The sequence below is a fragment of the Salvelinus fontinalis genome, chromosome 11 (assembly GCF_029448725.1).
Source record: "Salvelinus fontinalis isolate EN_2023a chromosome 11, ASM2944872v1, whole genome shotgun sequence".
NCBI lineage: Eukaryota > Metazoa > Chordata > Actinopteri > Salmoniformes > Salmonidae > Salvelinus > Salvelinus fontinalis.
Genome location: NC_074675.1, coordinates 41,675,803 through 41,691,470, shown reverse-complemented (window position 1 = coordinate 41,691,470; position 15,668 = coordinate 41,675,803). Strand labels below are relative to the sequence as shown.

General features: G+C 54.1%; 1 protein-coding gene across 1 annotated transcript in view; it reads left to right on the top strand.

The window, feature by feature from the left end:
- Positions 1-15,668, top strand: part of LOC129866095 (fatty acid CoA ligase Acsl3-like) — a 54,804-nt gene that overhangs the window by 1,355 nt on the left and 37,781 nt on the right. Inside the window, exon 2 of the mRNA XM_055939265.1 lies at positions 1-131. This exon is cut by the window's left edge and continues 42 nt beyond it. Within this exon, the coding sequence (XP_055795240.1) occupies positions 1-131 (131 nt within the window). The remainder of the gene's footprint in view (positions 132-15,668) is intronic.

Sequence of the window (15,668 nt, the reverse complement as noted above, 5' to 3'; positions counted from 1 at the left end):
CAGGTTGCTGCTGTCGGGCGGGGCGCCCCTCTCTGCCGCCACCCAGCGCTTCATGAACGTGTGCTTCTGTTGCCCCGTGGGCCAGGGCTACGGCCTCACCGAGACCTGCGGAGCTGGAACCATCAGTGAGAGTAAGAGAGAGTGAATGTTGTGGATACAGAGGGATGGGGTAGGAGGGAGGAGAGACTGTAGTGGATACAGAGGGATGGGGTAGGAGGGAGGAGAGACTGTAATAGATACAGATGGATGGGGTAGGAGGGAGGAGAGACTGTAATAGATACAGAGGGATGGGGTAGGAGGGAGGAGAGACTGTAGTGGATACAGAGGGATGGGGTAGGAGGGAGGAGAGACTGTAGTAGATACAGAGAGATGGGGTAGGAGGGTGGAGAGACTGTAGTGGATACAGAGGGATGGGGTAGGAGGAAGGAGAGACTGTAGTAGATACAGAGGGATGGGGTAGGATGGAGGAGAGACTAGTAGATACAGAGGGATGGGGTTGGAGGGAGGAGAGACCGTAGTAGATACAGAGGGATGGGGTAGGAGGGAGGAGAGACTGTAGTGGATACAGAGGGATGGGGTAGGAGGGAGGATAGACTGTAGTGGATACAGAGGGATGGGGTAGGAGGGTGGAGAGACTGTAGTAGATACAGAGGGATGGGGTAGGGTGAGGAGAGACTGTAGTAGATACAGAGGGATGGGGTAGGAGGGAGGAGAGACTGTAGTGGATACAGAGGGATGGGGTAGGAGGGAGGAGAGACTGTAGTGGATACAGAGGGATGGGGTAGGAGGGAGGAGAGACTAGTAGATACAGAGGGATGGGGTAGGAGGGAGGAGAGACTGTAGTGGATACAGAGGGATGGGGTAGGAGGGAGGAGAGACTGTAATAGATACAGAGGGATGGGGTAGGAGGGAGGAGAGACTGTAGTAGATACAGAGGGATGGGGTAGGAGGGAGGAGAGACTATAATAGATACAGATGGATGGGCTAGGAGGGAGGAGAGACTGTAATAGATACAGAGGGATGGGGTAGGAGGGAGGAGAGACTGTAGTAGATACAGAGGGATGGGGTAGGAGGGAGGAGAGACTGTAGTAGATACAGAGGGATGGGGTAGGGGTGAGGAGAGACTGTAGTGGATACAGAGAGATGGGGTAGGAGGGAGGAGAGACTGTAGTGGATACAGAGGGATGGGGTAGGAGGGAGGAAACACTGTAGTAGATACAGAGGGATGGGGTAGGAGGGAGGAGAGACTGTAGTAGATACAGAGGGATGGGGTAGGAGGGAGGAGAGACTGTAGTGGATACAGAGGGATGGGGTAGGGTGAGGAGAGACTGTAGTAGATACAGAGGGATGGGGTAGGAGGGAGGAGAGACTGTAGTGGATACAGAGGGATTGGATAGGGTAGGAGGGAGGAGAGACTGTAGTGGATACAGAGGGATTGGATAGGGTAGGAGGGAGGAGAGACTGTAGTGGATACAGAGGGATGGGGTAGGAGGGAGGAGAGACTGTAGTGGATACAGAGGGATTGGATAGGGTGGGAGGGAGGAGAGACTGTAGTGGATACAGAGGGATGGGGTAGGAGGGAGGAGAGACTTTAGTGGATACAGAGGGATGGGGTAGGAGGGAGGAGAGACTGTAGTAGATACAGAGGGATGGGGTAGGATGGAGGAGAGACTGTAGTAGATACAGAGGGATGGGGTAGGAGGGAGGAGAGATTGTAGTGGATACAGAGGGATGGTGTAGGAGGGAGGAAAGACTGTAGTAGATACAGAGGGATGGGGTAGGAGGGAGGAGAGACTGTAGTAGATACAGAGGGATGGGGTAGAAGGGAGGAGAGACTGTAGTGGATACAGAGGGATGGGGTAGGGTAGGAGGGAGGAGAGACTGTAGTGGATACAGAGGGATGGGGTAGGGGTGAGGAGAGACTGTAGTAGATACAGAGGGATGGGGTAGGAGGGAGGAGAGACTGTAGTAGATACAGAGGGATGGGGTAGGAGGGAGGAGAGACTGTAGTGGATACAGAGAGATGGGGTAGGAGGGAGGAGAGACTGTAGTGGATACAGAGGGATGGAGTAGGAGGGAGGAGACACTGTAGTAGATACAGAGGGATGGGGTAGGAGGGAGGAGAGACTGTAGTAGATACAGAGGGATGGGGTAGGAGGGAGGAGAGACTGTAGTGGATACAGAGGGATGGGGTAGGGTGAGGAGAGACTGTAGTAGATACAGAGGGATGGGGTAGGAGGGAGGAGAGACTGTAGTGGATACAGAGGGATTGGATAGGGTAGGAGGGAGGAGAGACTGTAGTGGATACAGAGGGATTGGATAGGGTAGGAGGGAGGAGAGACTGTAGTGGATACAGAGGGATGGGGTAGGAGGGAGGAGAGACTGTAGTGGATACAGAGGGATTGGATAGGGTGGGAGGGAGGAGAGACTGTAGTGGATACAGAGGGATGGGGTAGGAGGGAGGAGAGACTGTAGTAGATACAGAGGGATGGGGTAGGAGGGAGGAGAGACTGTAGTAGATACAGAGGGATGGGGTAGGAGGGAGGAGAGACTGTAGTGGATACAGAGGGATGGGGTAGGAGGGAGGAGAGACTGTAGTAGATACAGAGGGATGGGGTAGGAGGGAGGAGAGACTGTAGTGGATACAGAGGGATGGGGTAGGAGGGAGGAGAGACTGTAGTGGATACAGAGGGATGGGGTAGGAGGGAGGAGAGACTGTAGTAGATACAGAGGGATGGGGTAGGAGGGAGGAGAGACTGTAGTGGATACAGAGGGATGGGGTAGGAGGGAGGATAGACTGTAGTGGATACAGACGGATGGGGTAGGAGGGAGGAGAGACTGTAGTAGATACAGAGGGATGGGGTAGGAGGGAGGAGAGACTGTAGTGGATACAGAGAGATGGGGTAGGAGGGAGGAGAGACTGTAGTGGATACAGAGGGATGGGGTAGGAGGGAGGAGACACTGTAGTAGATACAGAGGGATGGGGTAGGAGGGAGGAGAGACTGTAGTAGATACAGAGGGATGGGGTAGGAGGGAGGAGAGACTGTAGTGGATACAGAGGGATGGGGTAGGGTGAGGAGAGACTGTAGTAGATACAGAGGGATGGGGTAGGAGGGAGGAGAGACTGTAGTGGATACAGAGGGATTGGATAGGGTAGGAGGGAGGGAGGGAGGAGAGACTGTAGTGGATACAGAGGGATTGGATAGGGTGGGAGGGAGGAGAGACTGTAGTGGATACAGAGGGATGGGGTAGGAGGGAGGAAAGACTGTAGTAGATACAGAGGGATGGGGTAGGAGGGAGGAGAGACTGTAGTAGATACAGAGGGATGGGGTAGGAGGGAGGAGAGACTGTAGTGGATACAGAGGGATGGGGTAGGAGGGAGGAGAGACTGTAGTAGATACAGAGGGATGGGGTAGGGGGGAGGAGAGACTGTAGTAGATACAGAGGGATGGGGTAGGAGGGAGGAGAGACTGTAGTAGATACAGAGGGATGGGGTAGGAGGGAGGAGAGACTGTAGTAGATACAGAGGGATGGGGTAGGGTGAGGAGAGACTGTAGTAGATACAGAGGGATGGGGTAGGAGGGAGGAGAGACTGTAGTGGATACAGAGGGATGGGGTAGGAGGAAGGAGAGACTGTAGTAGATGCAGAGGGATGGGGTAGGAGGGAGGAGAGACTGTAGTAGATACAGAAGGATGGGGTAGGAAGGAGGAGAGACTGTAGTAGATACAGAGGGATAGGGTAGGAGGGAGGAGAGACTGTAGTGGATACAGAGGGATGGGGTAGGAGGGAGGAGAGACTGTAGTAGATACAGAGGGATGGGGTAGGAGGGAGGAGAGACTGTAGTGGATACAGAGGGATGGGGTAGGAGGGAGGAGAGACTGTAGTGGATACAGAGGGATGGGGTAGGAGGGAGGAGAGACTGTAGTAGATACAGAGGGATGGGGTAGGGGGAGGAGAGACTGTAGTAGATACAGAGGGATGGGGTAGGATGGAGGAGAGACTAGTAGATACAGAGGGATGGGTTAGGAGGGAGGAGAGACCGTAGTAGATACAGAGGGATGGGGTAGGAGGGAGGAGAGACTGTAGTGGATACAGAGGGATGGGGTAGGAGGAAGGAGAGACTGTAGTAGATACAGAGGGATGGGGTAGGAGGGAGGAGAGACTGTAGTGGATACAGAGGGATGGTGTAGGAGGGAGGAAAGACTGTAGTAGATACAGAGGGATGGGATAGGACGGAGGAGAGACTGTAGTAGACACAGAGATGGGGTAGGAGGGTGGAGAGACTGTAGTGGATACAGAGGGATGGGGTAGGGGGGAGGAGAGACTGTAGTGGATACAGAGGGATGGGGTAGGAGGGAGGAGAGACTGTAGTAGATACAGAGGGATGGGGTAGGAGGGAGGAGAGACTGTAGTAGATACAGAGGGATGGGGTAGGAGGGAGGAGAGACTGTAGTAGATACAGAGGGATGGGGTAGGAGGGAGGAGAGACTGTAGTAGATACAGAGGGATGGGGTAGGAGGGAGGAGAGACTGTAGTAGATACAGAGGGATGGGGTAGGAGGGAGGAGAGACTGTAGTGGATACAGAGGGATGGTGTAGGAGGGACGAAAGACTGTAGTAGATACAGAGGGATGGGATAGGACGGAGGAGAGACTGTAGTAGACACAGAGATGGGGTAGGAGGGTGGAGAGACTGTAGTGGATACAGAGGGATGGGGTAGGAGGGAGGAGAGACTGTAGTAGATACAGAGGGATGGGGTAGGAGGGAGGAGAGACTGTAGTAGATACAGAGGGATGGGGTAGGGGGGAGGAGAGACTGTAGTGGATACAGAGGGATGGGGTAGGGGGGGGGAGAGACTGTAGTGGATACAGAGGGATGGGGTAGGAGGGAGGAGAGACTGTAGTGGATACAGAGGGATGGGGTAGGAGGGAGGAGAGACTGTAGTAGATACAGAGGGATGGGGTAAGAGGGAGGAGAGACTGTAGTAGATACAGAGGGATGGGGTAGGAGGGAGGAGAGACTGTAGTAGATACAGAGGGATGGGGTAGGAGGGAGGAGAGACTGTAGTAGATACAGAGGGATGGGGTAGGAGGGAGGAGAGACTGTAGTGGATACAGATGGATGGGGTAGAAGGGAGGAGAGACTGTAGTGGATACAGAGGGATGGGGTAGGAGGGAGGAGAGACTGTAGTGGATACAGAGGGATGGGGTAGGAGGGAGGAGAGACTGTAGTGGATACAGAGGGATGGGGTAGGGGGGAGGAGAGACTGTAGTAGATACAGAGGGATGGGGTAGGGGGGAGGAGAGACTGTAGTAGATACAGAGGGATGGGGTAGGAGGGAGGAGAGACTTTAGTGGATACAGAGGGATGGGGTAGGGTGAGGAGAGACTGTAGTAGATACAGAGGGATGGGGTAGGAGGGAGGAGAGACTGTAGTGGAAACAGAGCGATTGGATAGGGTAGGAGGGAGGAGAGACTGTAGTGGATACAGAGGGATTGGATAGGGTAGGAGGGAGGAGAGACTGTAGTGGATACAGAGGGATGGGGTAGGAGGGAGGAGAGACTGTAGTGGATACAGAGGGATTGGATAGGGTAGGAGGGAGGGAGGGAGGAGAGACTGTAGTGGATACAGAGGGATGGGGTAGGAGGGAGGAGAGACTGTAGTGGATACAGAGGGATGGGGTAGGAGGGAGGAGAGACTGTAGTAGATACAGAGGGATGGGGTAGGAGGGAGGAGAGACTGTAGTAGATACAGAGGGATGGGGTAGGAGGAAGGAGAGACTGTAGTAGATGCAGAGGGATGGGGTAGGGTGAGGAGAGACTGTAGTAGATACAGAGGGATGGGGTAGGGGGAGGAGAGACTGTAGTAGATACAGAGGGATGGGGTAGGGGGAGGAGAGACTGTAGTAGATACAGAGGGATGGGGTAGGATGGAGGAGAGACTAGTAGATACAGAGGGATGGGGTAGGAGGGAGGAGAGACCGTAGTAGATACAGAGGGATGGGGTAGGAGGGAGGAGAGACTGTAGTAGATACAGAGGGATGGGGTAGGGGTGAGGAGAGACTGTAGTAGATACAGAGGGGTGGGGTAGGAGGGAGGAGAGACTGTAGTAGATACAGAGGGATGGGGTAGGAGGGAGGAGAGACTGTAGTAGATACAGAGGGATGGGGTAGGAGGGAGGAGAGACTGTAGTGGATACAGAGGGATGGTGTAGGAGGGAGGAAAGACTGTAGTAGATACAGAGGGATGGGATAGGACGGAGGAGAGACTGTAGTAGACACAGAGATGGGGTAGGAGGGTGGAGAGACTGTAGTGGATACAGAGGGATGGGGAAGGGAGGAGGAGAGACTGTAGTGGATACAGAGGGATGGGGTAGGGGGGAGGAGAGACTGTAGTGGATACAGAGGGATGGGGTAGGAGGGAGGAGAGACTGTAGTGGATACAGAGGGATGGGGTAGGAGGGAGGAGAGACTGTAGTAGATACAGAGGGATGGGGTAAGAGGGAGGAGAGACTGTAGTAGATACAGAGGGATGGGGTAGGAGGGAGGAGAGACTGTAGTAGATACAGAGGGATGGGGTAGGAGGGAGGAGAGACTGTAGTAGATACAGAGGGATGGGGTAGGAGGGAGGAGAGACTGTAGTGGATACAGAGGGATGGGGTAGGGGGAGGAGAGACTGTAGTAGATACAGAGGGATGGGGTAGGGGGGAGGAGAGACTGTAGTAGATACAGAGGGATGGGGTAGGAGGGAGGAGAGACTTTAGTGGATACAGAGGGATGGGGTAGGGTGAGGAGAGACTGTAGTAGATACAGAGGGATGGGGTAGGAGGGAGGAGAGACTGTAGTGGAAACAGAGCGATTGGATAGGGTAGGAGGGAGGAGAGACTGTAGTGGATACAGAGGGATTGGATAGGGTAGGAGGGAGGAGAGACTGTAGTGGATACAGAGGGATGGGGTAGGAGGGAGGAGAGACTGTAGTGGATACAGAGGGATTGGATAGGGTAGGAGGGAGGGAGGGAGGAGAGACTGTAGTGGATACAGAGGGATGGGGTAGGAGGGAGGAGAGACTGTAGTGGATACAGAGGGATGGGGTAGGAGGGAGGAGAGACTGTAGTAGATACAGAGGGATGGGGTAGGATGGAGGAGAGACTGTAGTAGATACAGAGGGATGGGGTAGGAGGGAGGAGAGATTGTAGTGGATACAGAGGGATGGTGTAGGAGGGAGGAGAGACTGTAGTAGATACAGAGGGATGGGGTAGGATGGAGGAGAGACTGTAGTAGATACAGAGGGATGGGGTAGGAGGAAGGAGAGACTGTAGTAGATGCAGAGGGATGGGGTAGGAGGGAGGAGAGACTGTAGTAGATACAGAGGGATGGGGTAGGAGGGAGGAGAGACTGTAGTGGATACAGAGGGATGGGGTAGGAGGGAGGAGAGACTGTAGTAGATACAGAGGGATGGGGTAAGAGGGAGGAGAGACTGTAGTAGATACAGAGGGATGGGGTAGGAGGGAGGAGAGACTGTAGTAGATACAGAGGGATGGGGTAGGAGGGAGGAGAGACTGTAGTAGATACAGATGGATGGGGTAGGAGGGAGGAGAGACTGTAGTGGATACAGAGGGATGGGGTAGGGGGGAGGAGAGACTGTAGTAGATACAGAGGGATGGGGTAGGGGGGAGGAGAGACTGTAGTAGATACAGAGGGATGGGGTAGGAGGGAGGAGAGACTGTAGTAGATACAGAGGGATGGGGTAGGGGGGAGGAGAGACTGTAGTAGATACAGAGTGATGGGGTAGGGGGGAGGAGAGACTGTAGTAGATACAGAGGGATGGGGTAGGAGGGAGGAGAGACTTTAGTGGATACAGAGGGATGGGGTAGGGTGAGGAGAGACTGTAGTAGATACAGAGGGATGGGGTAGGAGGGAGGAGAGACTGTAGTGGAAACAGAGCGATTGGATAGGGTAGGAGGGAGGAGAGACTGTAGTGGATACAGAGGGATTGGATAGGGTAGGAGGGAGGAGAGACTGTAGTGGATACAGAGGGATGGGGTAGGAGGGAGGAGAGACTGTAGTGGATACAGAGGGATTGGATAGGGTAGGAGGGAGGGAGGGAGGAGAGACTGTAGTGGATACAGAGGGATGGGGTAGGAGGGAGGAGAGACTGTAGTGGATACAGAGGGATGGGGTAGGAGGGAGGAGAGACTGTAGTAGATACAGAGGGATGGGGTAGGATGGAGGAGAGACTGTAGTAGATACAGAGGGATGGGGTAGGAGGGAGGAGAGATTGTAGTGGATACAGAGGGATGGTGTAGGAGGGAGGAGAGACTGTAGTAGATACAGAGGGATGGGGTAGGAGGGAGGAGAGACTGTAGTGGATACAGAGGGATGGGGTAGAAGGAAGGAGAGACTGTAGTAGATGCAGAGGGATGGGGTAGGAGGGAGGAGAGACTGTAGTAGATACAGAGGGATGGGGTAGGAGGGAGGAGAGACTGTAGTGGATACAGAGGGATGGGGTAGGAGGGAGGAGAGACTGTAGTAGATACAGAGGGATGGGGTAAGAGAGAGGAGAGACTGTAGTAGATACAGAGGGATGGGGTAGGAGGGAGGAGAGACTGTAGTAGATACAGAGGGATGGGGTAGGAGGGAGGAGAGACTGTAGTAGATACAGAGAGATGGGGTAGGAGGGAGGAGAGACTGTAGTGGATACAGAGGGATGGGGTAGGGGGGAGGAGAGACTGTAGTAGATACAGAGGGATGGGGTAGGGGGGAGGAGAGACTGTAGTAGATACAGAGGGATGGGGTAGGAGGGAGGAGAGACTGTAGTAGATACAGAGATGGGGTAGGAGGGTGGAGAGACTGTAGTGGATACAGAGGGATGGGGTAGGGGGGAGGAGAGACTGTAGTGGATACAGAGGGATGGGGTAGGGGGGAGGAGAGACTGTAGTGGATACAGAGGGATGGGGTAGGAGGGAGGAGAGACTGTAGTGGATACAGAGGGATGGGGTAGGAGGGAGGAGAGACTGTAGTAGATACAGAGGGATGGGGTAAGAGGGAGGAGAGACTGTAGTAGATACAGAGGGATGGGGTAGGAGGGAGGAGAGACTGTAGTAGATACGGAGGGATGGGGTAGGGGTGAGGAGAGACTGTAGTAGATACAGAGGGGTGGGGTAGGAGGGAGGAGAGACTGTAGTAGATACAGAGGGATGGGGTAGGAGGGAGGAGAGACTGTAGTGGATACAGAGGGATGGGGTAGGAGGGAGGAGAGACTGTAGTAGATACAGAGGGATGGGGTAAGAGGGAGGAGAGACTGTAGTAGATACAGAGGGATGGGGTAGGAGGGAGGAGAGACTGTAGTAGATACAGAGGGATGGGGTAGGAGGGAGGAGAGACTGTAGTAGATACAGAGGGATGGGGTAGGAGGGAGGAGAGACTGTAGTAGATACAGAGGGATGGGGTAGGAGGGAGGAGAGACTGTAGTGGATACAGAGGGATGGGGTAGGGGGGAGGAGAGACTGTAGTAGATACAGAGGGATGGGGTAGGGGGGAGGAGAGACTGTAGTAGATACAGAGGGATGGGGTAGGAGGGAGGAGAGACTTTAGTGGATACAGAGGGATGGGGTAGGGTGAGGAGAGACTGTAGTAGATACAGAGGGATGGGGTAGGAGGGAGGAGAGACTGTAGTGGAAACAGAGCGATTGGATAGGGTAGGAGGGAGGAGAGACTGTAGTGGATACAGAGGGATTGGATAGGGTAGGAGGGAGGAGAGACTGTAGTGGATACAGAGGGATGGGGTAGGAGGGAGGAGAGACTGTAGTGGATACAGAGGGATTGGGTAAGAGGGAGGAGAGACTGTAGTAGATACAGAGGGATGGGGTAGGAGGGAGGAGAGACTGTAGTGATTACAGAGGGATTGGGTAAGAGGGAGGAGAGACTGTAGTAGATACAGAGGGATGGGGTAGGAGGGAGGAGAGACTGTAGTAGATACAGAGGGATGGGGTAGGAGGGAGGAGAGACTGTAGTAGATACAGAGGGATGGGGTAGGAGGGAGGAGAGACTGTAGTAGATACAGAGGGATGGGGTAGGAGGGAGGAGAGACTGTAGTGGATGAAGAGGGATGGGGTAGGAGGGAGGAGAGACTGTAGTGGATACAGAGGGATGGGGTAGTAGGGAGGAGAGACTGTAGTAGATACACAGGGATGGGGTAGGATGGAGGAGAGACTGTAGTGGATACAGAGGGATGGGGTAGGAGGGAGGAGAGACTGTAGTGGATACAGAGGGATGGGGTAGGAGGGAGGAGAGACTGTAGTAGATACAGAGGGATGGGGTAGGAGGGAGGAGAGACTGTAGTAGATACAGAGTAATGGGGTAGGAGGGAGGAGAGACTATAATAGATACAGAGGGATGGGGTAGGAGGGAGGAGAGACTGTAGTAGATACAGAGGGATGGGGTAGGAGGGAGGAGAGACTGTAGTAGATACAGAGGGATGGGGTAGGAGGGAGGAGAGACTGTAGTAGATACAGAGGGATGGGGTAGGAGGGAGGAGAGACTGTAGTAGATACAGAGGGATGGGGTAGGAGGGAGGAGAGACTGTAGTGGATACAGAGGGATGGGGTAGGAGGGAGGAGAGACTGTAGTAGATACAGAGGGATTGGGGTAGGAGGGAGGAGAGACTGTAGTGGATACAGAGGGATGGGGTAGGAGGGAGGAGAGACTGTAGTGGATACAGAGGGATGGGGTAGGAGGGAGGAGAGACTGTAGTAGATACAGAGGGATGGGGTAGGAGGGAGGAGAGACTGTAGTGGATACAGAGGGATGGGGTAGGAGGGAGGAGAGACTGTAGTGGATACAGAGGGATGGGGTAGGAGGGAGGAGAGACTGTAGTAGATACAGAGGGATGGGGTAGGAGGGAGGAGAGACTGTAGTAGATACAGAGGGATGGGGTAGGGGTGAGGAGAGACTGTAGTAGATACAGAGGGGTGGGGTAGGAGGGAGGAGAGAGAGACTGTAGTAGATACAGAGGGATGGGGTAGGAGGGAGGAGAGACTGTAGTGGATACAGAGGGATGGTGTAGGAGGGAGGAAAGACTGTAGTAGATACAGAGGGATGGGGTAGGAGGGAGGAGAGACTGTAGTGGATACAGAGGGATGGGGTAGAAGGGAGGAGAGACTGTAGTGGATACAGAGGGATGGGGTAGGAGGGAGGAGAGACTGTAGTGGATACAGAGGGATGGGGTAGGAGGGAGGAGAGACTGTAGTAGATACAGAGGGATGGGGTAGGAGGGAGGAGAGACTGTAGTAGATACAGAGGGATGGGGTAGGAGGGAAGAGAGACTGTAGTAGATACAGAGGGATAGGGTAGGAGGGAGGAGAGACTGTAGTAGATACAGAGGGATGGGGTAGGAGGGAGGAGAGACTGTAGTGGATACAGAGAGATGGGGTAGGAGGGAGGAGAGACTGTAGTGGATACAGAGGGGTGGGGTAGGAGGGAGGAGACACTGTAGTAGATACAGAGGGGTGGGGTAGGAGGGAGGAGACACTGTAGTAGATACAGAGGGATGGGGTAGTAGGGAGGAGAGACTGTAGTAGATACAGAGAATTGGGGTAGGAGGGAGGAGAGACTGTAGTGGATACAGAGGGATGGGGTAGGAGGGAGGAGAGACTGTAGTGGATACAGAGGGATGGGGTAGGAGGGAGGAGAGACTGTAGTAGATACAGAGGGAATGGGGTAGGAGGGAGGAGAGACTGTAGTGGATACAGAGGGATGGGGTAGGAGGGAGGAGAGACTGTAGTAGATACAGATGGATGGGGTAGGAGGGAGGAGAAACTGTAGTAGATACAGAGGGATGGGGTAGGAGGGAGGAGAGACTGTAGTAGATACAGAGGGGTGGGGTAGGAGGGAGGAGAGACTGTAGTAGATACAGAGGGGTGGGGTAGGGGGAGGAGAGACTGTAGTAGATACAGAGGGATAGGGTAGGATGGAGGAGAGACTAGTAGATACAGGGGGATGGGGTTGGAGGGAGGAGAGACCGTAGTAGATACAGAGGGATGGGGTAGGAGGGAGGAGAGACTGTAGTGGATACAGAGAGATGGGGTAGGAGGGAGGAGAGACTGTAGTGGATACAGAGGGGTGGGGTAGGAGGGAGGAGAGACTGTAGTAGATACAGAGGGATGGGGTAGGAGGGAGGAGAGACTGTAGTGGATACAGAGAGATGGGGTAGGAGGGAGGAGAGACTGTAGTGGATACAGAGGGGTGGGGTAGGAGGGAGGAGACACTGTAGTAGATACAGAGGGATGGGGTAGTAGGGAGGAGAGACTGTAGTAGATACAGAGAATTGGGGTAGGAGGGAGGAGAGACTGTAGTGGATACAGAGGGATGGGGTAGGAGGTAGGAGAGACTGTAGTGGATACAGAGGGATGGGGTAGGAGGGAGGAGAGACTGTAGTAGATACAGAGGGAATGGGGTAGGAGGGAGGAGAGACTGTAGTGGATACAGAGGGATGGGGTAGGAGGGAGGAGAGACTGTAGTAGATACAGATGGATGGGGTAGGAGGGAGGAGAAACTGTAGTAGATACAGAGGGATGGGGTAGGAGGGAGGAGAGACTGTAGTAGATACAGAGGGGTGGGGTAGGAGGGAGGAGAGACTGTAGTAGATACAGAGGGATGGGGTAGGGGGAGGAGAGACTGTAGTAGATACAGAGGGATGGGGTAGGATGGAGGAGAGACTAGTAGATACAGGGGGATGGGGTTGGAGGGAGGAGAGACCGTAGTAGATACAGAGGGATGGGGTAGGAGGGAGGAGAGACTGTAGTAGATACAGAGGGATGGTGTAGGAGGGAGGAGAGACTGTAGTAGATACAGAGGGATGGGGTAGGAGGGAGGAGAGACTGTAGTAGATACAGAGGGATGGGGTAGGGGGGAGGAGAGACTGTAGTAGATACAGAGAGATGGGGTAGGAGGGAGGAGAGACTGTAGTAGATACAGAGGGATGGGGTAGGAGGGAGGAGAGACTGTAGTAGATACAGAGGGATGGGGTAGGAGGGAGGAGAGACTGTAGTGGATGAAGAGGGATGGGGTAGGAGGGAGGAGAGACTGTAGTGGATACAGAGGGATGGGGTAGTAGGGAGGAGAGACTGTAGTAGATACACAGGGATGGGGTAGGATGGAGGAGAGACTGTAGTGGATACAGAGGGATGGGGTAGGAGGGAGGAGAGACTGTAGTGGATACAGAGGGATGGGGTAGGAGGGAGGAGAGACTGTAGTAGATACAGAGGGATGGGGTAGGAGGGAGGAGAGACTGTAGTAGATACAGAGGGATGGGGTAGGAGGGAGGAGAGACTATAATAGATACAGAGGGATGGGGTAGGAGGGAGGAGAGACTGTAGTAGATACAGAGGGATGGGGTAGGAGGGAGGAGAGACTGTAGTAGATACAGAGGGATGGGGTAGGAGGGAGGAGAGACTGTAGTAGATACAGAGGGATGGGGTAGGAGGGAGGAGAGACTGTAGTAGATACAGAGGGATGGGGTAGGAGGGAGGAGAGACTGTAGTGGATACAGAGGGATGGGGTAGGAGGGAGGAGAGACTGTAGTAGATACAGAGGGATTGGGGTAGGAGGGAGGAGAGACTGTAGTAGATACAGAGGGATGGGGTAGGAGGGAGGAGAGACTGTAGTAGATACAGAGGGATGGGGTAGGAGGGAGGAGAGACTGTAGTAGATACAGAGGGATGGGGTAGGAGGGAGGAGAGACTGTTGTGGATACAGAGGGATGGGGTAGGAGGGAGGAGAGACTGTAGTGGATACAGAGGGATGGGGTAGGAGGGAGGAGAGACTGTAGTAGATACAGAGGGATGGGGTAGGAGGGAGGAGAGACTGTAGTAGATACAGAGGGATGGGGTAGGGGTGAGGAGAGACTGTAGTAGATACAGAGGGATGGGGTAGGAGGGAGGAGAGACTGTAGTAGATACAGAGGGATGGTGTAGGAGGGAGAAAAGACTGTAGTGGATGAAGAGGGATGGGGTAGGAGGGAGGAGAGACTGTAGTGGATACAGAGGGATGGGGTAGGAGGGAGGAGAGACTGTAGTAGATACAGAGGGATGGGGTAGGATGGAGGAGAGACTGTAGTGGATACAGAGGGATGGGGTAGAAGGGAGGAGAGACTGTAGTGGATACAGAGGGATGGGGTAGGAGGGAGGAGAGACTGTAGTGGATACAGAGGGATGGGGTAGGGGGAGGAGAGACTGTAGTAGATACAGAGGGATGGGGTAGGATGGAGGAGAGACTAGTAGATACAGAGGGATGGGGTTGGAGGGAGGAGAGACCGTAGTAGATACAGAGGGATGGGGTAGGAGGGAGGAGAGACTGTAGTAGATACAGAGGGATGGTGTAGGAGGGAGGAGAGACTGTAGTAGATACAGAGGGATGGGGTAGGGGGGAGGAGAGACTGTAGTAGATACAGAGAGATGGGGTAGGAGGGAGGAGAGACTGTAGTGATTACAGAGGGATTGGGTAAGAGGGAGGAGAGACTGTAGTAGATACAGAGGGATGGGGTAGGAGGGAGGAGAGACTGTATTAGATACAGAGGGATGGGGTAGGAGGGAGGAGAGACTGTAGTGGATACAGAGGGATGGGGTAGGAGGGAGGAGAGACTGTAGTAGATACAGAGGGATGGGGTAGGAGGGAGGAGAGACTGTAGTAGATACAGAGGGATGGGGTAGGAGGGAGGAGAGACTGTAGTGGATGAAGAGGGATGGGGTAGGAGGGAGGAGAGACTGTAGTGGATACAGAGGGATGGGGTAGTAGGGAGGAGAGACTGTAGTAGATACACAGGGATGGGGTAGGATGGAGGAGAGACTGTAGTGGATACAGAGGGATGGGGTAGGAGGGAGGAGAGACTGTAGTGGATACAGAGGGATGGGGTAGGAGGGAGGAGAGACTGTAGTAGATACAGAGGGATGGGGTAGGAGGGAGGAGAGACTGTAGTAGATACAGAGGGATGGGGTAGGAGGGAGGAGAGACTATAATAGATACAGAGGGATGGGGTAGGAGGGAGGAGAGACTGTAGTAGATACAGAGGGATGGGGTAGGAGGGAGGAGAGACTGTAGTAGATACAGAGGGATGGGGTAGGAGGGAGGAGAGACTGTAGTAGATACAGAGGGATGGGGTAGGAGGGAGGAGAGACTGTAGTAGATACAGAGGGATGGGGTAGGAGGGAGGAGAGACTGTAGTGGATACAGAGGGATGGGGTAGGAGGGAGGAGAGACTGTAGTAGATACAGAGGGATTGGGGTAGGAGGGAGGAGAGACTGTAGTGGATACAGAGGGATGGGGTAGGAGGGAGGAGAGACTGTAGTAGATACAGAGGGATGGGGTAGGAGGGAGGAGAGACTGTAGTAGATACAGAGGGATGGGGTAGGAGGGAGGAGAGACTGTAGTGGATACAGAGGGATGGGGTAGGAGGGAGGAGAGACTGTAGTGGATACAGAGGGATGGGGTAGGAGGGAGGAGAGACTGTAGTAGATACAGAGGGATGGGGTAGGAGGGAGGAGAGACTGTAGTAGATACAGAGGGATGGGGTAGGGGTGAGGAGAGACTGTAGTAGATACAGAGGGGTGGGGTAGGAGGGAGGAGAGAGAGACTGTAGTAGATACAGAGGGATGGGGTAGGAGGGAGGAGAGAC